Below are 17,498 nucleotides of genomic sequence, written 5' to 3'. Positions count from 1 at the left end.
TAGTCACTCCTAAAACGTGCCCAATCTTGTCAGTGAAATATCCATCAACTGTGTTATCTCCCTATGGAGCCTCTATTTTAATTAGGCAACGCAACATTTAGCCAGCAGGAAAATCTGCCCTGCTATCTGGAGGGGCATGGAAGAAAATCAGATCCTAGTCAAAACTATTACAAACCAGAATATGGCAAGATTATGCTCAAAATTATTTTAAATGTTATCCCCTTTTCCTTATATTCTTTATTATCTTAGAAATGACATACTATCACATTTACAATACTTTAAAATTTTTATTTGCCTTATTCTAAGCCTACAGCCCTATACTAAATAGGTTTTTGATTGAGTACATTCTCCTGCCTTCTCTGTACACTATGAATATTGTACAAAATGAAGGCACAATGTGATATTCATATAGCTGGTTCCTGGATGATTATTGCTTATTCTACTTCAGAGGTTTGAAAATGATACTTTAAGATTTCTTCACTGTTTTTAGACATTGTTCATTTTGATTACTGTCTAACATCCAAGTGAATATATATTTTCTGTTTTTTTGATATTTGTATATGAGTTTTTTAACTGAAATATAGTTAATTTATAATATTTAAAGTACCTACTTTCAATGTCATGTTCATTGCCGAAATAAAATCTCTGCCTTCCCAATGATGATTCAGTGTCATTGTGCACTATACTGACTTCCATGTGTAGAAGAAAAATCAAGGTCAAAAAAATATTTTGGTCTAATGCAGGAAGGGAGAATGGGGTCTCCAGTGCTGTGATTGGTAAGCGCTAGCAAATCTTCACAGTGAGCAAAGAGGACATGAAAATGTCTTTATTTGTTTGTTTTCTTGTTTTTAATCTTTCCAATAGTTCAGAAACTGAGAAAGGCATCTGATTAGCTTATGAGACATTTATCTAGGGCAGCATTCCCCATCTAATGAGATTGAGCACTTACTTTCAATTGCCTTGATTTTATTTTCCCAGGGGACACAAGCAGCTTTGAAGTTCTCAAAATCACGGAGAAATTTTACCCATTTCTGAAAAGAAAGCCAAGTACAACAGTAAAACCCAACTGCTTGTTTGTTAAGATGTTTATCTCCCACACTCATCCCAAAATATCTCATGACAATGAGCTTGGAAAGATCTCTCTGGCATCACATATTGCTTTTTGTAAAAAGGGGAGATGCTAGTTTCACTTGCCTCCCTGTTCCCCACCTACCCCTGGACCAATTTAATTAAAAAATGTTTACTGACTCTCTGTTTTACAGAAAATATGCTGACCACTGAGAAATATCTGTTTATTCTACCACACAATAAGAGAGCAGGGACTGAGTTAGCACCTAATAAGGTGATCAGCAAATGGTGTGTGCTTAATTAAATATTCATTGCATGAAGAAATTAAAGAAATATAAATAAGACATAGTTCCTGCCTTGAAGGGCTTCTGGATCAAGTACACTGTACATAAACAGGTAATTTCTATACAGGATGGTAAGTGCTATGTCTTTTCATTCTGGTAGAGGTAGAACAGTCAGCTAAATGGAAAGGCATGGTGTTACAGGAAAAGGAAGAAGAAAAAGAATCATAAATTAGTTTTTATAAAAGATCTTCCTTCCATTTTACCCAACTATGTTGGGTTACCCATGATCAAGAGGACCACTAAGAAGAAGAATGAGAATGGGGCAGATAACTTTGCACATGTACAGATTATGCTGAGATAATGGGTGAGCTAGACAGACATGGGGAGCCTAAATAAGATTTGAGACAAGTCTGGAGTTTGAAAGATTACCTAGATCAGAAACAACCCAAATATTCATCTATAACAGAATGGATAAATAAATTACAGCATCTTCATACAATGGGATACAACACATAAATAAAAATGAACTATAACTCACATGACATGAACATATCTCATGAAAATAACATTGCATCAAAGAAGCCAGAAACAAAAGCATAAATGTTATATGATTCCATTTATTTAAATTGTAAAAACAGACAAAACTAATCTATGATATATATGATGTATAAACATATATTACAGATCTATCTAAATATTTCATATTTAAGATATATGAACTTCAGTCACAAAACTCCCATCTTTATGGGAATATATTTAGCCTCAGGTGGTATAACATTTGTAAAGAGGAGATAATAATACCTACATACCTACTTTGCTGTGAGAATTAAATATGGAAAGATTTTTATATAAAGATTTAATTTTTATAGAAGGATTTAATTCAGTGCTTGGCACATAGTAAGTGCTAAATAAATGTTAGTTTCTTTTCTATCTTTTCCAAAGATCTATATTTATATTGGCATATCACTTGTTTTTTCTTATTTTCTATCCAATCTACAGTTGATGTTCATGGTAGAGAACAGCTATATGGCCGTGTAACTTGTACACATTTTGAGAAAGAAACCTTGACCCAGAATCCCCTAACTCCCAGGGAATGAAAATGAAAGGGGCTCAACCTTTTACATTTGGAAGTGATAAAAGCACACAGGTCAGTCTTTTGCCATAAATCAATGTTTATCGACTTATTTTCATTTTAACTCCTTTAAAGAGCCTTTTAGGACAATTTTTTTTCTGAATCATCCCTTTCTCCAAATTTCAGTAACGCAGAATACTCTTTATCTACTGTATATGTACCTATGTATAGACATAACGCATAACATTTTTTTCACTCAAAACAGAACCAATTTTACCACCCCTCGGGGGCAACATGGCTTCCACTGAGCATAAATGGCACCAACCAAATTGAGCTAAGAAAATACTTACCTTGCCCATCATCATCTTAAATGCAAACCACCGTTTTCCTTTTCCTTTCCCAAGAGCCCCTTCATTTTCACTCACAAATTTTTTTGCTTCCCTGAGGAAATAAAACAAAATAAGGGGTGGGTGGTGGTGGGTTGAGATTAATACAGTATAAAGGTAGTGGATATTCAATTTTATTAGGTCTACTGCCTGATTTCTTCTAGACACTTTCAAACCCTTAACAAGTGAATGTAAGCTGAATTTCCTAACCTTGGGACTTGTAATGGATGTTTAAGTTTTTAAATTCTGGTCAGAAAGAATGAGATATTTCAGTCTCACTGGAGTCATCAAAAAGCAAGGAATTTATGCTAAGTGTCAAAATAGAGAACCCTAGTTCTTCTCATTTCTACCACATACAAAATTGAATCTGAAGTTTACTTCAGATTCTGGCAGTCAGAATGTTTATTTTAAAATACTTTCTTTCCTTCTTTTTTAAGGATTGCTTTTTTTAAAAAAATAGGGCAGGGAGTTTAGGACAAACTGACATAGAACACACTTATTGATCTGGTATTTAATCTCATAAAAGCGATTATGACTTAAAACAGAAAAAACATACTCTGTAAAGCAAATGGGGTTGAGGGAAGAGAGAAAAGGAAAGGAATACTTTTTGGCCTCACATTCTGAAAGGGCTTCAAATTTAAACTTTAATGCTATTCCCAAATATTTGTACATTTACAGTAGTCACATTAGTGTCTTTGTGTTTGTGGTAAAAAGCATTAATTCATCAAAATGGATAAAGTGAACATGTTAAATATACAACTTTTGTAAACTTTTTAGTCATTTTTGCTATTGCTGTTTGTTTGAGATATGAAAAGAATTTTTTAAATAGAGGCAGTCCAGGCTTGCCTTGACCTCTCCAGGGCCATAAAATGCATAACCCAAGAGAACCAAGGGATAATCCAAACCTGGACATTGGTTCTACAGGTATAAAGCTGTCGTCAGTCGGGTGGCCCCTGGAATATGTGGTTTTACAGACAAGCCCCTTCAACACATGACTATAAATAAACAACACACAAAGTACTCTTTAAAAAGTGAAAAATGAAACTTCATCCTTAAGTTGGTGAAGGATTTTCTGTGTTCCTTAGTATCAATGCTAAACTCATGATTTTACAATACCCAGTGATGAAAACAGCACGTCTGCTAACTTAGCTGATAACTAGAAAATGGTGCCCCATCACTCACCTGTGCATGTGCACCCACCCATGACCTGCCATAAAAACACAAGCACAACAGAGAAGACTCTCTTCAGTCATCAAACAGACTTCCCACATCATTTCCTTAATGGCAGGGACAATATCTTGTCCTTTTTGTATCTCTCACAGCACTGTTCACTACTTTGACCATAGGAGGTGTTTAGTAAACTGAAACCTTCTTGAAATAGACCTAAATGGCATAATTTGGATAGACAGAGACAAGGGAGTATCTAATAATTGTATTTTCCACATCAATTAATGCTTGAAGGAAAAATCATTCCTAGACTTTGGGATTGCACCCTTCCCTTCGGTCTTCTCAGAAACTTACTAGGACAGCTTTCTAGAAATGAAGAAGATTTATTAGGCTGGCCTTGTCAAACACCCTGACATTTGACATGACTTCTGGGCTGTGAAGATTAATTGAAAAACAGTTTCTAGAACATTCTACACATTTTAAAATGTTCAATAAAGCCCCATCAACAAGTATAAACTGAGCTCTCATGGCTGGGTTTTTAGATCCACGCAATCAAAAAACCGTTATCACAGTTAAGCTTTAACTATGTATTATAGAGATGATAAGACAGGAGTGAGTGTGGTACTTAGCAGACACTTTATAAAATGTTGAACTGATCTAAGCTGAAAATCAAGTAACCTGAGTTCTAACCCAGACTCTGTGATTCGTCTCTATAACTTTGCCCATGTTTTTGTCACTCTCTGTACTCACGTTAAGGAGCATCCCACTTCTAAGAGGAAAGACTACTAGCTCAGGACTCGCACACACCTGAGCAAGCTCTGGCACAGTTTCCTTCAGTTACTGTGTAGCTTTTAACAGGTCAGGATTCTCAAACAAACAAAAATTGGACAATTGCTTCCCTGCTTGCTGGGGTGGTGGCGAGAATAAGATGAGACTATAGATGTGAATGTGTTGAAGGAATTATTACACTGTCAATTCCACTGTAACACTTGTTTTGAAACCAAGAATCTGTTCTAACATGATTGTTTTATATTACGGAACAATTTGAACATAACACAAATTTTGTGTTTGCTTACATGTGATTTTATCTACAAGAAACACTGGGTGAATACAAGAAAAAAACACATCCATCTAAACCTAGCAGTATATATACAAAATGCACACACCTCATCAACCAGCTACTTCATGGCACCCCATGTGTTAGAAAAGTCTCATCCATTCAGAGCTGGTGTTACAATGACCCTCCTTCCATGCTTCACAATAATTCACAAACTGCAATCTTGTCATTTCCACAAGCAAACTTCAGGTCTTTTTTAAGGTAAACTGCCATATTTATTGCAGTGTTTATGTATTTCTCAGCCATTAAACATGTGTAAAATGTTGCTGCCGTTTTCTTAAATTTCTATCTTTTTTTAATGTGTCACTGATGATGTTTCTGAATATTGTGCCCCATCCCCATTTTTCCTGCAAGCCCTGTAGTTTTCATTACCCAATTTTTCATAGTGTAGAAATTTTTAGGAACCTATACATCATGTTATAGCAATTATTTGGCATCAAGAATTTTGAAGTTCATAAAACCAAGTATAGACAGGAATTATCACATCATTCTCTATTATAATAAACATATATAAATGGAGGACCAAATATTCTTCTTAGTAGTAAAATCAAAATTTGTTTTTCAAATGTAACAAGGTGACTATTTTATGGGGATATCCACTGCTCCTGATGATTAGCAGATAATTAAAGAACATCAATTTGGCCTATTAGAATTAGATCATTTTCTAGCTGAGTGGCCAATTAGAAAACATGACGGCTCTAAGCAGACAGGAGTGTAAAGACATAGCTATTCTACTCCATATTTCTGACAAGATTTTAAATTTTGTGAGCTGATAATTATGTTACAGGAACATTAAACTAGCAAGATTTAAGAGAGAGAGGGAAGTCAGGGTTATAACCAAATTTAAGTCACCGCAAAATTAATTATAAATTCATTTAACAAATACAGAAACTTATTTTCATGGCATTCATAAGGTTTCTTATCAGTTATTATAGATATATTTTCCTTTGGACAATCTAAATAAGTTTTTATTTTTTGTCTCTTAAATTGCCAATTTATCCCTGATACTAAGCATAGTTTCATACTTCTCTTCCAATTACTACCCTAACCCACCCTCAACATACATATCCTGACGGTTTTCAAATGAAAGACTGGACTTCACTCTACTCCACATAGTCACAAGTGCCCGAATGCCCTAACCGCTCCTCGATCCTTCAAGAGATCTTCCCCAGGTTTCATACCTAAGGGCTCCCTGACCAGCCATTCTAGAGCCTCCTGTTGCCCACTTCCCACCCTGGCCAAAATAACTACTAGACTCAACTCATCAGAAATCTAGGGGATGACTTTAAAACAAAGCCAGGGGTATGCGGTGGGCAGGGAATTGTTAAGCAAGAACAGATTCTTGATCCCCCTAATCTGATGCTCTTGGGATGTAAGAAAGCACCCTTGCACCTTTCCGGCCTAGAAGAGGGGATACTGCGGTGGAAGAGCTCAGTGAAAGAACACACCTTAACACTATTTTGGGGGCTGACCTTTACAATGAGCTGGCATGATTTCAGGATGGAAGAAAACTAGTGTCACCCAATCCCATCCTCCCTGATAACACATTTCTTAACCAGAAGACAACATCTTTCACTGTGCTGTTAGAAACAAGATACAAAAAGAAACTAGTCAATATGGAGATAAACACTGACTGATACTTATCACACTAAAGTACCCATAACAGATGTCAGAATGCAAAAAAACCAAGAGCAGAGTCTTTGAAAACTAAAAAGCAACATATTTTCTTTATATTTTTCCTGTAGTGAGTCCATTTTCCTACCCATTTGTATTGATCTGGATAATTTAAAGGGATTTATCTACATGGCTAAAATGAAATAGGCTCTTGTGGATAAACTTTGACTATCTGGTGGCCTCAAACCATCCAAATATCTAACTGAAAAATGTGTGTCATCCCCTTGAATTGCATTCAACAAAAGCTGCCTGCCAAGACTGTAATCCAGTCTCCAGGTCTCAGATCTCAAAGCCCTGGTACAATATGCACAGCTCTCTGAGCTGTAACCCCAGACCCAGGGATAAATAATTGAGCAAGGTCTATTTAATGACAATAATACCTGGCCTCATAATTTATTTATCAACCCCTTGTGCTGGTAATTAGAATAATAAGGTTTCATGGGCTTTCAAGAATGCTTTCACAGTTAGTTGAAGGAGCACGCTTTGGCCTAACTTACAAAAAAGATAATTCACCTATAACACATGATACAACACTGATGACACAAGGGATTTAGGACATGATATGCTGCCTTTGACACATTCTCATCCCAGGAAACATGTTCTCATTTGGGTTATAGGTTAAGTTGACTTTTCTTTCCTCTTGTTCTCAGTTTGATAGTATCATTGAGCAACCAACTTATTGCTCAAGTAAACAAAAGACTTTTCAAAACTGGTCTTTAAGGCAACTGTAATCAAAACTTGTGCTCATGAACATTACTTCCCAGTAAAGGGATCAGAAGAATGAAAGGTTTCTTCCTAATAAACAATGCCATTTAAAAAAAAAAAGTTGACCAATTTAAATTGACTAAAAGTCAGAACTCTGACTTTTCCTAAAATATTACTGAGTAATTGAAAGTTGAGGAGGTAAGAAGACAGTCTAATAGACAGAGATTGAAAATAAGGATTATAGGCCTTTCTAGATAATATAACTCCATAATTAGACTGGCAGAATTATTTTAAGTCATCCTAATACTGGAACTGAGAATTCAAAGCATGTGCTTTTATAACGGGGATGCTGGTGGCAGCAGTTATAATGGTTAAGATGCTCAGTTGTTTCATCTATAAAACAGAGACAGTAATAGCTATTCCACAGGGTTGTTGTATGCATTATAGGAAATAATGTATGTGATGTGTTTAGTAACAATGTATGTAATGCATCCATGGCAAACAGGAAAAGCACTATAAGCAGTAACTATTATTAACAGCAATAGTACTAACAGAGCTGACTTTAATTTTTATGCTGACTCTCCAAATTAAAAAGTTGAGCAAGGACTAGATACTTCCAGGCAAAACCCTGCAGAAAGCCAGTCCATTTCCCCTTAGATTGTGACCCTAGTGAGATGTGAGAATAGTGGGAATTGGTCTTGTTACCAAAAGAGCAGGAGAGAATTCAGCCTTACATCTGAGACCTGATGAGAGTGCCCAGGTGTCCGGCTGCAGAAGCCCCAGCTACGATGCTGCCAGGGAGGAGGTATTGGTGGGTGCCAGCCCGAGTCCTGCTCCAGCCATGCTGTGCTGTTGCAGAGAGCTCAGGATACTTGGACAGCTGGGGAGTCTGTGGTAAGAGACAAAAAGAGAGCTCTCTCCTTTGACTAGGACCACATTTTATTCAGTTCTGCGACCTGTATCTTACAACTGAGACACAGATTTGAGTCCTGGCTCTGTCACATACTAGCTGTGTGCTCTTGGGGAGATGTTGTTGATCCCAAGCTTTCTCACCTATAAAATGTGACCAGCAACAGTAACAGCAATGACAGTTAGCATACTGAATGTTTGCCATAAGCCAGGCACTATTTATGTCCATCATCTCCTTTAATCCCCACCAAATCCTGCAAGGTGGGAACTATTATTATACCTATTTCAGAGATGAGGAAACTGAGGATTAGATCAGTAAAAGAAGTGTCCAAATTTACCCAAAGAGTAAGTGGCATAGCTCAGCTAGGAATTGAGCTCGTATGTCCAGTTCTTCCCAGAATAACATCATTATTTAACTCATGGGATTGGTATAAGGACATGTAAAAGTTGAGACAACATAAACAAAGCAGTTCTTGGTGTATCAGGGGTAAATGGTACTTTTGATTATTATTCAAAGACATTTATTATTTTTCTGGGCAATGTATATGATACATTGAGTAAAACTTCAGAATAAAGAATGATTTGTACACTACCTTTACAACTATGTAAAAATCGTGTGTGTCAATGGCCAAAGACTGGGCAATTATGCAGATAATTAGTTCCTCTATTTTCTAAAGTTATAGTACTATCATACAGTTTTGTTTACAGTAATAAAATACAGATTTTTATTTGTTTCAAGGCACTGTGCTGTATGAAGAAAAAAAAAAGAATGTGGCTCTATGCTTTTGTGTAAGGCATTTCTAATTCTATTAGAAAGCTAAGACATAGATAAATATTTAGGGCATCATCTAATTACTACCAAATGAATAAACAGTAAAATTAAGTGCTGAAAGATTCAGATGAGAGAGTGGGGTGGTTAGGAAGAACCTTGAACAAAAGGAGGATTCAGCTACATGGTCAACGTTGCAGGAAGGACGTTACAGCGCAGGGAAATGGTGTGAGCAGTGGTGAAGAGATGGAAATGCACCTGGGGTCTTCTGGTGGGTGATGAAGAAAACATTCTAAGTACTTTAGAGGAGGAGTTGGCATGCCCTGATGCCCAGTTAAGCAGTACAGAATTCACTCTGATCTCTATAACGATCCATGAGCATTTTGTTAGCAGGAAACTGATAAGTGCAGTACAGTGTACTATATGAAAACTGTTGCAACAATGATGTGCAAGATGAATTAGAGGAAAACAAAATGAGAGGCTGGATGTAACTTGATTTCTAATGCCTTTATACAAGCTGTTTCCTCTTTCTGGAATGCCTTCCCGTCTTCTCCACCTGTTCTCTTCCTTTCCATTTTCAGTTCAACAGCCAGGCCAACACTACAGCTCCTCCATAAGGTCTTTCCTGATTTTCCTTTCTAACACTCGCCTCCAGCCCCAGGTCAGGGTGATTTAACCTCCGACCTTCATGTAGTAATTACCTCATGTATTGTAGTTAACCCATGGTCCATTTCCACCACTGCACTGGGATTTCCTGAAAGCAAGGTCCATGTCTTTTGTTGTAATTTCCCAATATTTAATATAGCACCTGGCACAGAAGTGAGTTTCAACAAATGCTATTGTAATGAATGAACACCTAAAAGAAGACTAGATGATAATCTGGCTGTGGTTCCTAAACTACCTACACCTCAGAATCACCTGTGGGATCTCTTAAAAATTTCAAAGGCCAGGTGTCTCCATTCCCAGACCACTTAAGTCACAATCTCTAGGGGTGGGACATAGGTATCAGTACTTTTTAACATCCCTAAATGGTTCCAACATGCAACTAGTTAAGGACCAAATTCGGAACTAAACCAAATATTATTTGTTGAGAGTAGTACATTTAAAAGATTTTTACGTGGCCAAGCAAGTTGTTGGAGGTTTGGGCTAAAAAGCTACTATATCAAATATGATTAAATATGATTATTTTGGTGTCCCCCTGCATTGGTAATACTCTACATATTTTGAAGCTTGATAAATTTATTTTGGTGAATAACTTTATTTTTCAAGTCCCTAGCTCACTCTTTATCTTATATCCCTAAAGAGTAACTGACTGAAAACGTCTGAAACAATCTGAAAACAAGGAACAAAGAACAAGCAAAAATGTTGTCTGTATATTCACATAACCTCTTACCCTATATATGTGGCTTATTTTGGTGTGCTTCCTTTTAATAGCACCACTTCACAGATTTCACCGTTTAAAATATATATATATGGAGAGAGAGACAGAGAGAGAGCACCAAGACTTCTAAACATTTCATCAGCAATAAACATAACAATAATCTATCTGTGCACAAAGAGTTCTTAAGACAATTTTTTCATCAGCTCTGATGATATTCATGGAGATGTGTCAAAGCCAGCTGCTGGTGTTGGTAAATAACCAAAGCAAAGCTTGGGTAAGTCAAATCTGTATTAAGTTCAAAGTTACTACCCATAGAAATTCTCCAGACCTAGGATAACTTCTTTGTTCCCCGGACTATGAAACAATGCTAATTTTCATGGCTGGCTTAAATGTCAAATAAAAACTCAAACATATTTTAGTTGTACCCTAGAGGTCAGTCAAGCATCTCAGAGTAATTTAAATGAATCAAGGGAGAAACAACATAGCTGGGCTTTAGTAGTTTAATAAAGAAAGAAAGCACACTAGATCCTCTTTCTACTTGCTTATGAAATCTTTTCCGAATTCTGCTCTACCTGGTTAATTTAAAAATCAATTTATGGTTAATAATTTTCCTTTGTATTATAATAGCAGGGAGAGGGGAAAGAAGACCATATAGATTTCCCCAGGAGCTAAAAGTTTCTGCGGAGTTTTAGATATTGGTCACAGCATAAACTGGTTTTCTGCCATACAAGGACACCAAAAAATTCTAAGATTTGTAACGTTGTCAGCAGAGACAATGTGCAACTAAGTTGCTATAAAGAATTCTTTCTCCCTCTAAAACAATCTGTAATAGTAACTTCATTAATATCTCTCCAGATCTTCTTATTAAGCTCTGTATCAAGGATTTTATTTTGATTTTTGTCTTTTGTTTTAATGAATCAATGAGCATGCAATTAACAACACTAATACCTAAAACAATACCCCTGAAAGTAGGGGTGGCATTACGTGGGCTGCAGAGTTCTAGGCCATATCCCTAAGACATTGAGGTATATCCCAGTCTATTGTTATTGCTTTGTTTTGAGCAGAAATGAGATTTAGGGAGAATGTGTCCTTAAAGCCACAAATGAATTGTAAGCCCAAGAGCTGACAAGTAACAAGAAAAGTTAAATCTAAAATCTTACCTCAACTATTCTCAACACCAAAAATTTGCAAAACGTCAGTGTATCCTCTCCCTTCTTCACTGTGGGAAAATTGTACTCAGAAGAAGGTAGAAATAGCACTGAAAATACAGATTGCTATACATAGATGTAAGAAGGACCTATCAAATTCTGATCAATAAGTAAATTTATTTTATTTCTATAATCTTTTCATTCTCCTTTTTACTTAGCCATTTTTTCTAAGTATTTATTGAGTGTTTTATGTTTTTAGCAGTGAGTTAAGTGTTTTGAAAAAACTAAAAGAAACATGTAGATTCCTTTCTGAAGCTTAAACTCCATTAAGAAAAAAGAGATATAGGCCCATAAGATCGTTACACAACAGTGCTAGGCAGCCTTGAAGTAAAAAGGGAGAGGGCCCTGGAGGCTTGAGAGCTTGTTGAAGACATTGTAGATGAGATAAGAATTAAACTGGACATTAAAAGGCTGATAAAATTGAGTAGGCAGAGAAAGGCATTCCAGGCTTCCGTTTGCAGAAATTTCCTTAAGAAAGGAGATATTTCCACCATGAACCTCAAGTACAATCTCATATTCTTAGATATACTAACATTCAGGGATTGGTAGACATATTGTGCTAATTTTGCGTGGTTCACGTGCATTCTAATCAAACATGTTTAATGAATTCTGAATACTGTGAAACAGAAGGATTCATGGGGCACTGCCTCAGAGTGAGAGGAGCCATTCTGCTTTGAAAGGTTTGGTAAAATATTTCTGCACAACACCTGTGTCTTCATATTTAGCCCCTGGTCAACATTTCTAAGTATTGTGAAATATTTTTTTTCAAAATTTTGTGTGGTGATATTTAGGAATACTAGAAAGCCTTAGTTTTCTGTTAGAACAGTGTGTTCTGCCTTTTGATCCAAGAGTGGGCAAGAAATTTAAAATGATGGCAGTTCAGTGAGCTCTGCAAATAATCAAGACTACCTGGTAAATTTAATCTCTTGCCACAAGATAAACTTAGATCTGGAGTCTCTCCTGAGCATTTGGCAACACAACTCAGGTGAGGTCACCCACAGAGCATATTATACTCCTATGTGAACTAGTCTTTCTGCTGAGTAGACTTGGAGTCTTACTATTTCACAGTTTCCTTCCATAGCCTCCCTTTTAAGCTTTCCCGATCACTGTGACCAACCACTGGTCAAGAAACACTATAATAGTGAGTTCATAAAATATAAAACTTAAGTCAGCCAAAGAATCATGTATCTTTTTTTTTTTGCCTTACACGGGCCTCTCACTGTTGTGGCCTCTCCCGTTGCGGAGCACAGGCTCCGGACCCACAGGCCCAGCGGCCATGGCTCACGGGCCCAGCCGCTCCACGGCATGCGGGATCCTCCCGGACCGGGGCACAAACCCGTGTCCCCTGCATCGGCAGGCAGACTCTCAACCACTGCACCACCAGGGAAGCCCAAGAATCACGTATCTTTTATAGATATTTGAGGGTAAATATGTATGTATATGTATAGTAGTATATACATATATATGTGTGTATATATATTACAAAATCATAATTAATATGACTCTTTGAAAGAAGTGACTTATATTTAACTTAAAAGTTTCTAATTTTCAGGACAGAGGAAATCTTAGACACATTATATTGAATATGGAAAATTATTTCCCTTTCTTCAGCTCATCTAATTTTTTATGATATTCTAATATAATGTTCTCCAAACTTTACTTTCAGTATATGCATTTTAATAAGGTGTAACCATTTTTATTCTATAGCAACAAGCTTAAGTCCCCCGAAGTAGTGTTCTACTTGCCATTCCTTGGTTATATACATAAAAACGTCTTCAAAAATACCTTGCTTATTATCTTATTATAAACATGATAAAGTTAAGGGTTATCTTCATAATTAGTACCTTATCTGAGATCTGTATGATACTCTCCCAAAACAACAAGGATAAGCTTCTCAAATTAAGCTTATTTTGTGCTTATCATGTGCACATTTGCTTTCTTTTTACTGTTAATGTAGTATGTCAAATATATTTAAAAGCATTCCTAAATAATTTGAAGTCATAATTAATGAATTTCTCCTTTTAATCAGTTTTCAAAGATCATATATTTATGGATAGTCTAATAACAAGTTGTGAAAAATAGCTATCACTGACAGCTAAAATTCTAAAGAGTGCAAGTTAGGTAAGCTGCTGTTTAACAAAAATTTTTGGAGGCTAGGATACTTTGGCAAGCTGGGGAAATTAATTCAGTGTGGCTTACCATATGTGATACATTGACTGATAATACTTGAGAAAGTAGTGTATAATGAAATGCAATTAAGAAGAAGGTGATATATAAGAAGGTGTAGAAAATGATTACTATGTGACAGGCATCATTCTAAGTGCTGTAGGTCTATTAAATTATTTAATCCTCTCAGGAACTTTATGAAGTACTACTACTTTTATCCCCATTTATAGAGGATAAACTCAAGGATGCAGAGGTTAAGAAACTTGTCTAAGGTCACAGCATAATGCTTGATACCTAGGGGACTCTTATTAAATAGTAGAAAAATTGGATGTCAATGTTACATTTTGATCAACAAAATTCAGCTGTACTAATGGCCTACAGACTCTCCATTCTTTGGATGAGAAAATCAATGTACCCAAGATACCTGTAATGTACAAGAACTAAAGGTCTCTGCTTTGGTTGAGTTTTTGGTGAATACACACTTCAAATGATTGAAGTGTGTATTAGTGGATGAGTACACACGCTTAAAAGTCCTCTTGTGTGGAATCCCTCATTCCTTCACAGTGGCAGATGAAGTAAAGGCCTTTTTGAACTAAAGTTGAAATCACAATTCTTGCCTATGAATTATATTAGTTTCCCCTACCAAAAAAGAAGAGAAAAGAAAACCAAAAAGCACTGTCGAAGGACGAAGAAAGATTGAGTAAGGAAGAATGTTACCTTAAGGACTAGGTGACACTTTCAAGCACCTGTTTAAAAGTAAATGAAATTCTAAGAGTAACCTTCTTGGCTTTACTGGGTGTTTCATTAATAAATCACCAGGTCTAGTCTGCCAATGGACAATTCCTGGGAACTTGGGTCAGGGTGCTGCAAAGCTCAGAAATTAAAGCAGGCAGTATAATAGCTAAATGAACATCTTCTTCATCAAAATAAATCATTTTAAAATGGCTTCTACCCAAGAGCCATTTCCATGCAAAAGTATATTGGAGTATGTACTTCCACACCCTAATCTGTAAACTCATGGAATGATAGAACTGCTCCATCCCTAAAATAAGTTTCCTTAAATATCCAATTAAGTGGGTTTCTTAAAGCTATTTCTTATGTTAATAGGCACAGAAGCATTTTTTTCTTCAAATGAATGCTTTATATGGAAGTACATTGTATAGAAAAGAGAAACCACAGGTCTCCTCTGCTTGACGCTGACATGTGGCCAAGCAGTCCTCCCTCTGACCTCTGCCTCCTTTGCCCTTTATAAAGGGATTTCACCAAACTTAAACTCTGAGGACAGCACTTTGAAAATTACGGGCCTACAATCCAGCCCTTTTATTTTATAAATAAATAAACTGAGGCTCAGAGAGGTAAAGTTAGAAGTTAGAGCTTAGACCAGAGTCCAATCTCTTAATTTTCAATCCAAAACCTACTCCACTATAACAAAATAAAGTGGTTGTTTATTTAGGTTAAGTGATGAGGGCTTTTAATCTACCACATAGAATGTTCTGATATAGTCAAAGGTTTTAGTTTTCAGGATGACTAATAAGTAAATCTGTCATTTTCCATCCAGGTGTTTTATTTCACCTATGGTGGCTGGTACATTAGTGCAGTCACTTTTATAGGTAGGAAAGATCTATTCATCCAACTTCTGAGTTAAATCCATTAAAAACTTAAACACAGATTAAGCTAAAAATCCTTGCTGTTGGATATTTTTCAGTTAGATAACTAATAAAAAATAGGAACGACCTTCAAATAATTGGAAAATCCACTACTCTTTCCCTTTTCCTAGCCCTGACCCCCACACATTCTCACCCATTCAATAAATAGTCCACAGAATAGAATGTTCTGCTTAATGGAGTTTTCTGATTTTCAGAAATGAAGAAAGGGACGCTCAATCCTGACCGTACATTAATGACTTTTAGAGTAAAACTAAAAAAACACATTCCTGATCTGGGCCAGACACCCCTGCCCCTCCACCCAGAGATTTTTATTCAGTAGGTTTAAAGATACATGAATGTTTGAACCTGTATCAATACACAGGAGACCATACATTGAAAAACACCATTCCACAGTGAAGGTGGAAAGGAGGTGGCTTCTCTTCAGCCCTAAGGAGCCAATTCTGCTGCCTCAAAAATGCTGAGCTCGGGCTTCCCTGGTGGCGCAGTGTTTGAGAGTCCGCCTGCCGATGCAGGGGACATGGGATTCGTGCCCCGGTCCAGGAGGATCCCACATGCTGCGGAGCGGCTGGGCCCGTGAGCCATGGCCACTGAGCCCGCGCATCCGGAGCCTGTGCTCCGCAACGGGAGAGGCCACAGCAGTGAGAGGCCCGCGTACCGCAAAAAAAAAATGCTGAGCTCCAGTTCCTAAACCATGTTTGAGAGTCCATATGGATTTACAACCCATTCTTTGAGGTTCGTGCCTATGTATTTACTGCTTATATTAACCAATGTTTGACCCTCAGCCCTGAGAATGCTCAAGTTCCTAGTGGTAGATAATCTTTCAAAATATGAGAACTACCCCTGAGTCTCCCACAGCATCCTCAGAACCATAAGCTACCATTCCTGAGGCTTTACTCTAAAACATATCTTAAAACCTTGACCTCTGTAAATTCTGTTTTAGAAGTTTCACAAGTTTTTCAGAGTCCAGAGGCAGATGGGAAGCCTCAGAACCTAGATACAAATCCAAACCTGTGATGAAAATATCTGCTCCAGTTATCTTGGGCCTAGTGCCTTGGATTCCATAGACTTAGCCAGAAGTGATGATTGGAGGCTACTTCTGGGAATAACATAATCCTTAGACACACTCTCTCAGAGTTTGATGTCTCTGAATGGAATAAAAGGGTGGGAGGAAAGCTGCCTGACTCCCATGTTTTAGTAACACTGGGGTAGAGAACCTTTACTGCATGTTCTAAGAAGTACTGACCACTATCTAATATGTGATAGGAATCTGTGGGGGAGAAGCTCAGTACAGCATTCAGAAACCTACGAAGGGAGACAGGTCGGGCACTGTAGTACCAACGACTTTATCACAGAGGCTGAAACCAAGAGAATCAGGCTGACCATGGCCAGTGGTACCAGCTGTGCAGAATACTGCAAAGCCACAAAGCAGGAGCCATTTCTGGCTGTGGAGAATCATCCCAAGACAGTGAGCATTGCTAACAGGTGAGAAGCCATAGTTGTTTCGTCTCTGGGCCTAAATCTGTGCTTCCATTCTGCGAGCTGGCTTTCACTCCAACTTTCTGAATCACTGTCTTGATAGCATGCCTAACTTGCTCCCCAGCAACAGGGGTAAGAGGCAGCAAACTTGAAGGCTTATAAGCTCCAGCCAAGGAGCGTGAATAAGAGATGTGGCTTGTTTGGGAGCTGTGCACACTGAAGACGGAGTGCCCTGTTAGTGAGACAGCAATTGCTTAGCCCCAGCTATTATTTTCATGTAGGAATGGGGACCAGATTTTCTTCTTATCCAGGAGAAGCTGAACATCTGGATTTTTAAAATCTGAAATCTCCCACTTTTTAAAATTTAACAACAAAGAAAAAACATTTTTATAAAAATATACACCCCCAGATGATTAAAATGGGAAATTTTATGTTATGTATATTTAATC

At 37.1% G+C, this 17,498-nt stretch overlaps 1 protein-coding gene across 1 annotated transcript in view; it reads right to left on the bottom strand.

Moving 5' to 3' along the window:
* Positions 1 to 17,498, bottom strand: part of TMC1 (transmembrane channel like 1) — a 163,125-nt gene that overhangs the window by 72,335 nt on the left and 73,292 nt on the right. The window contains exons 7-8 of the mRNA XM_029203018.1: positions 2,775 to 2,865; positions 950 to 1,031 (exon numbers count right to left, since the gene is read on the bottom strand). Coding sequence (XP_029058851.1) covers positions 950 to 1,031; positions 2,775 to 2,865 — 173 coding nt within the window. The remainder of the gene's footprint in view (positions 1 to 949; positions 1,032 to 2,774; positions 2,866 to 17,498) is intronic.

The sequence above is a fragment of the Monodon monoceros genome, unplaced genomic scaffold, assembly GCF_005190385.1.
Source record: "Monodon monoceros isolate NGI ecotype Baffin Bay Population unplaced genomic scaffold, NGI_Narwhal_1 Super_Scaffold_5, whole genome shotgun sequence".
NCBI lineage: Eukaryota > Metazoa > Chordata > Mammalia > Artiodactyla > Monodontidae > Monodon > Monodon monoceros.
Note: the sequence above shows the minus strand (reverse complement) of the source record. Positions and strands in the feature narration are given on the sequence as shown.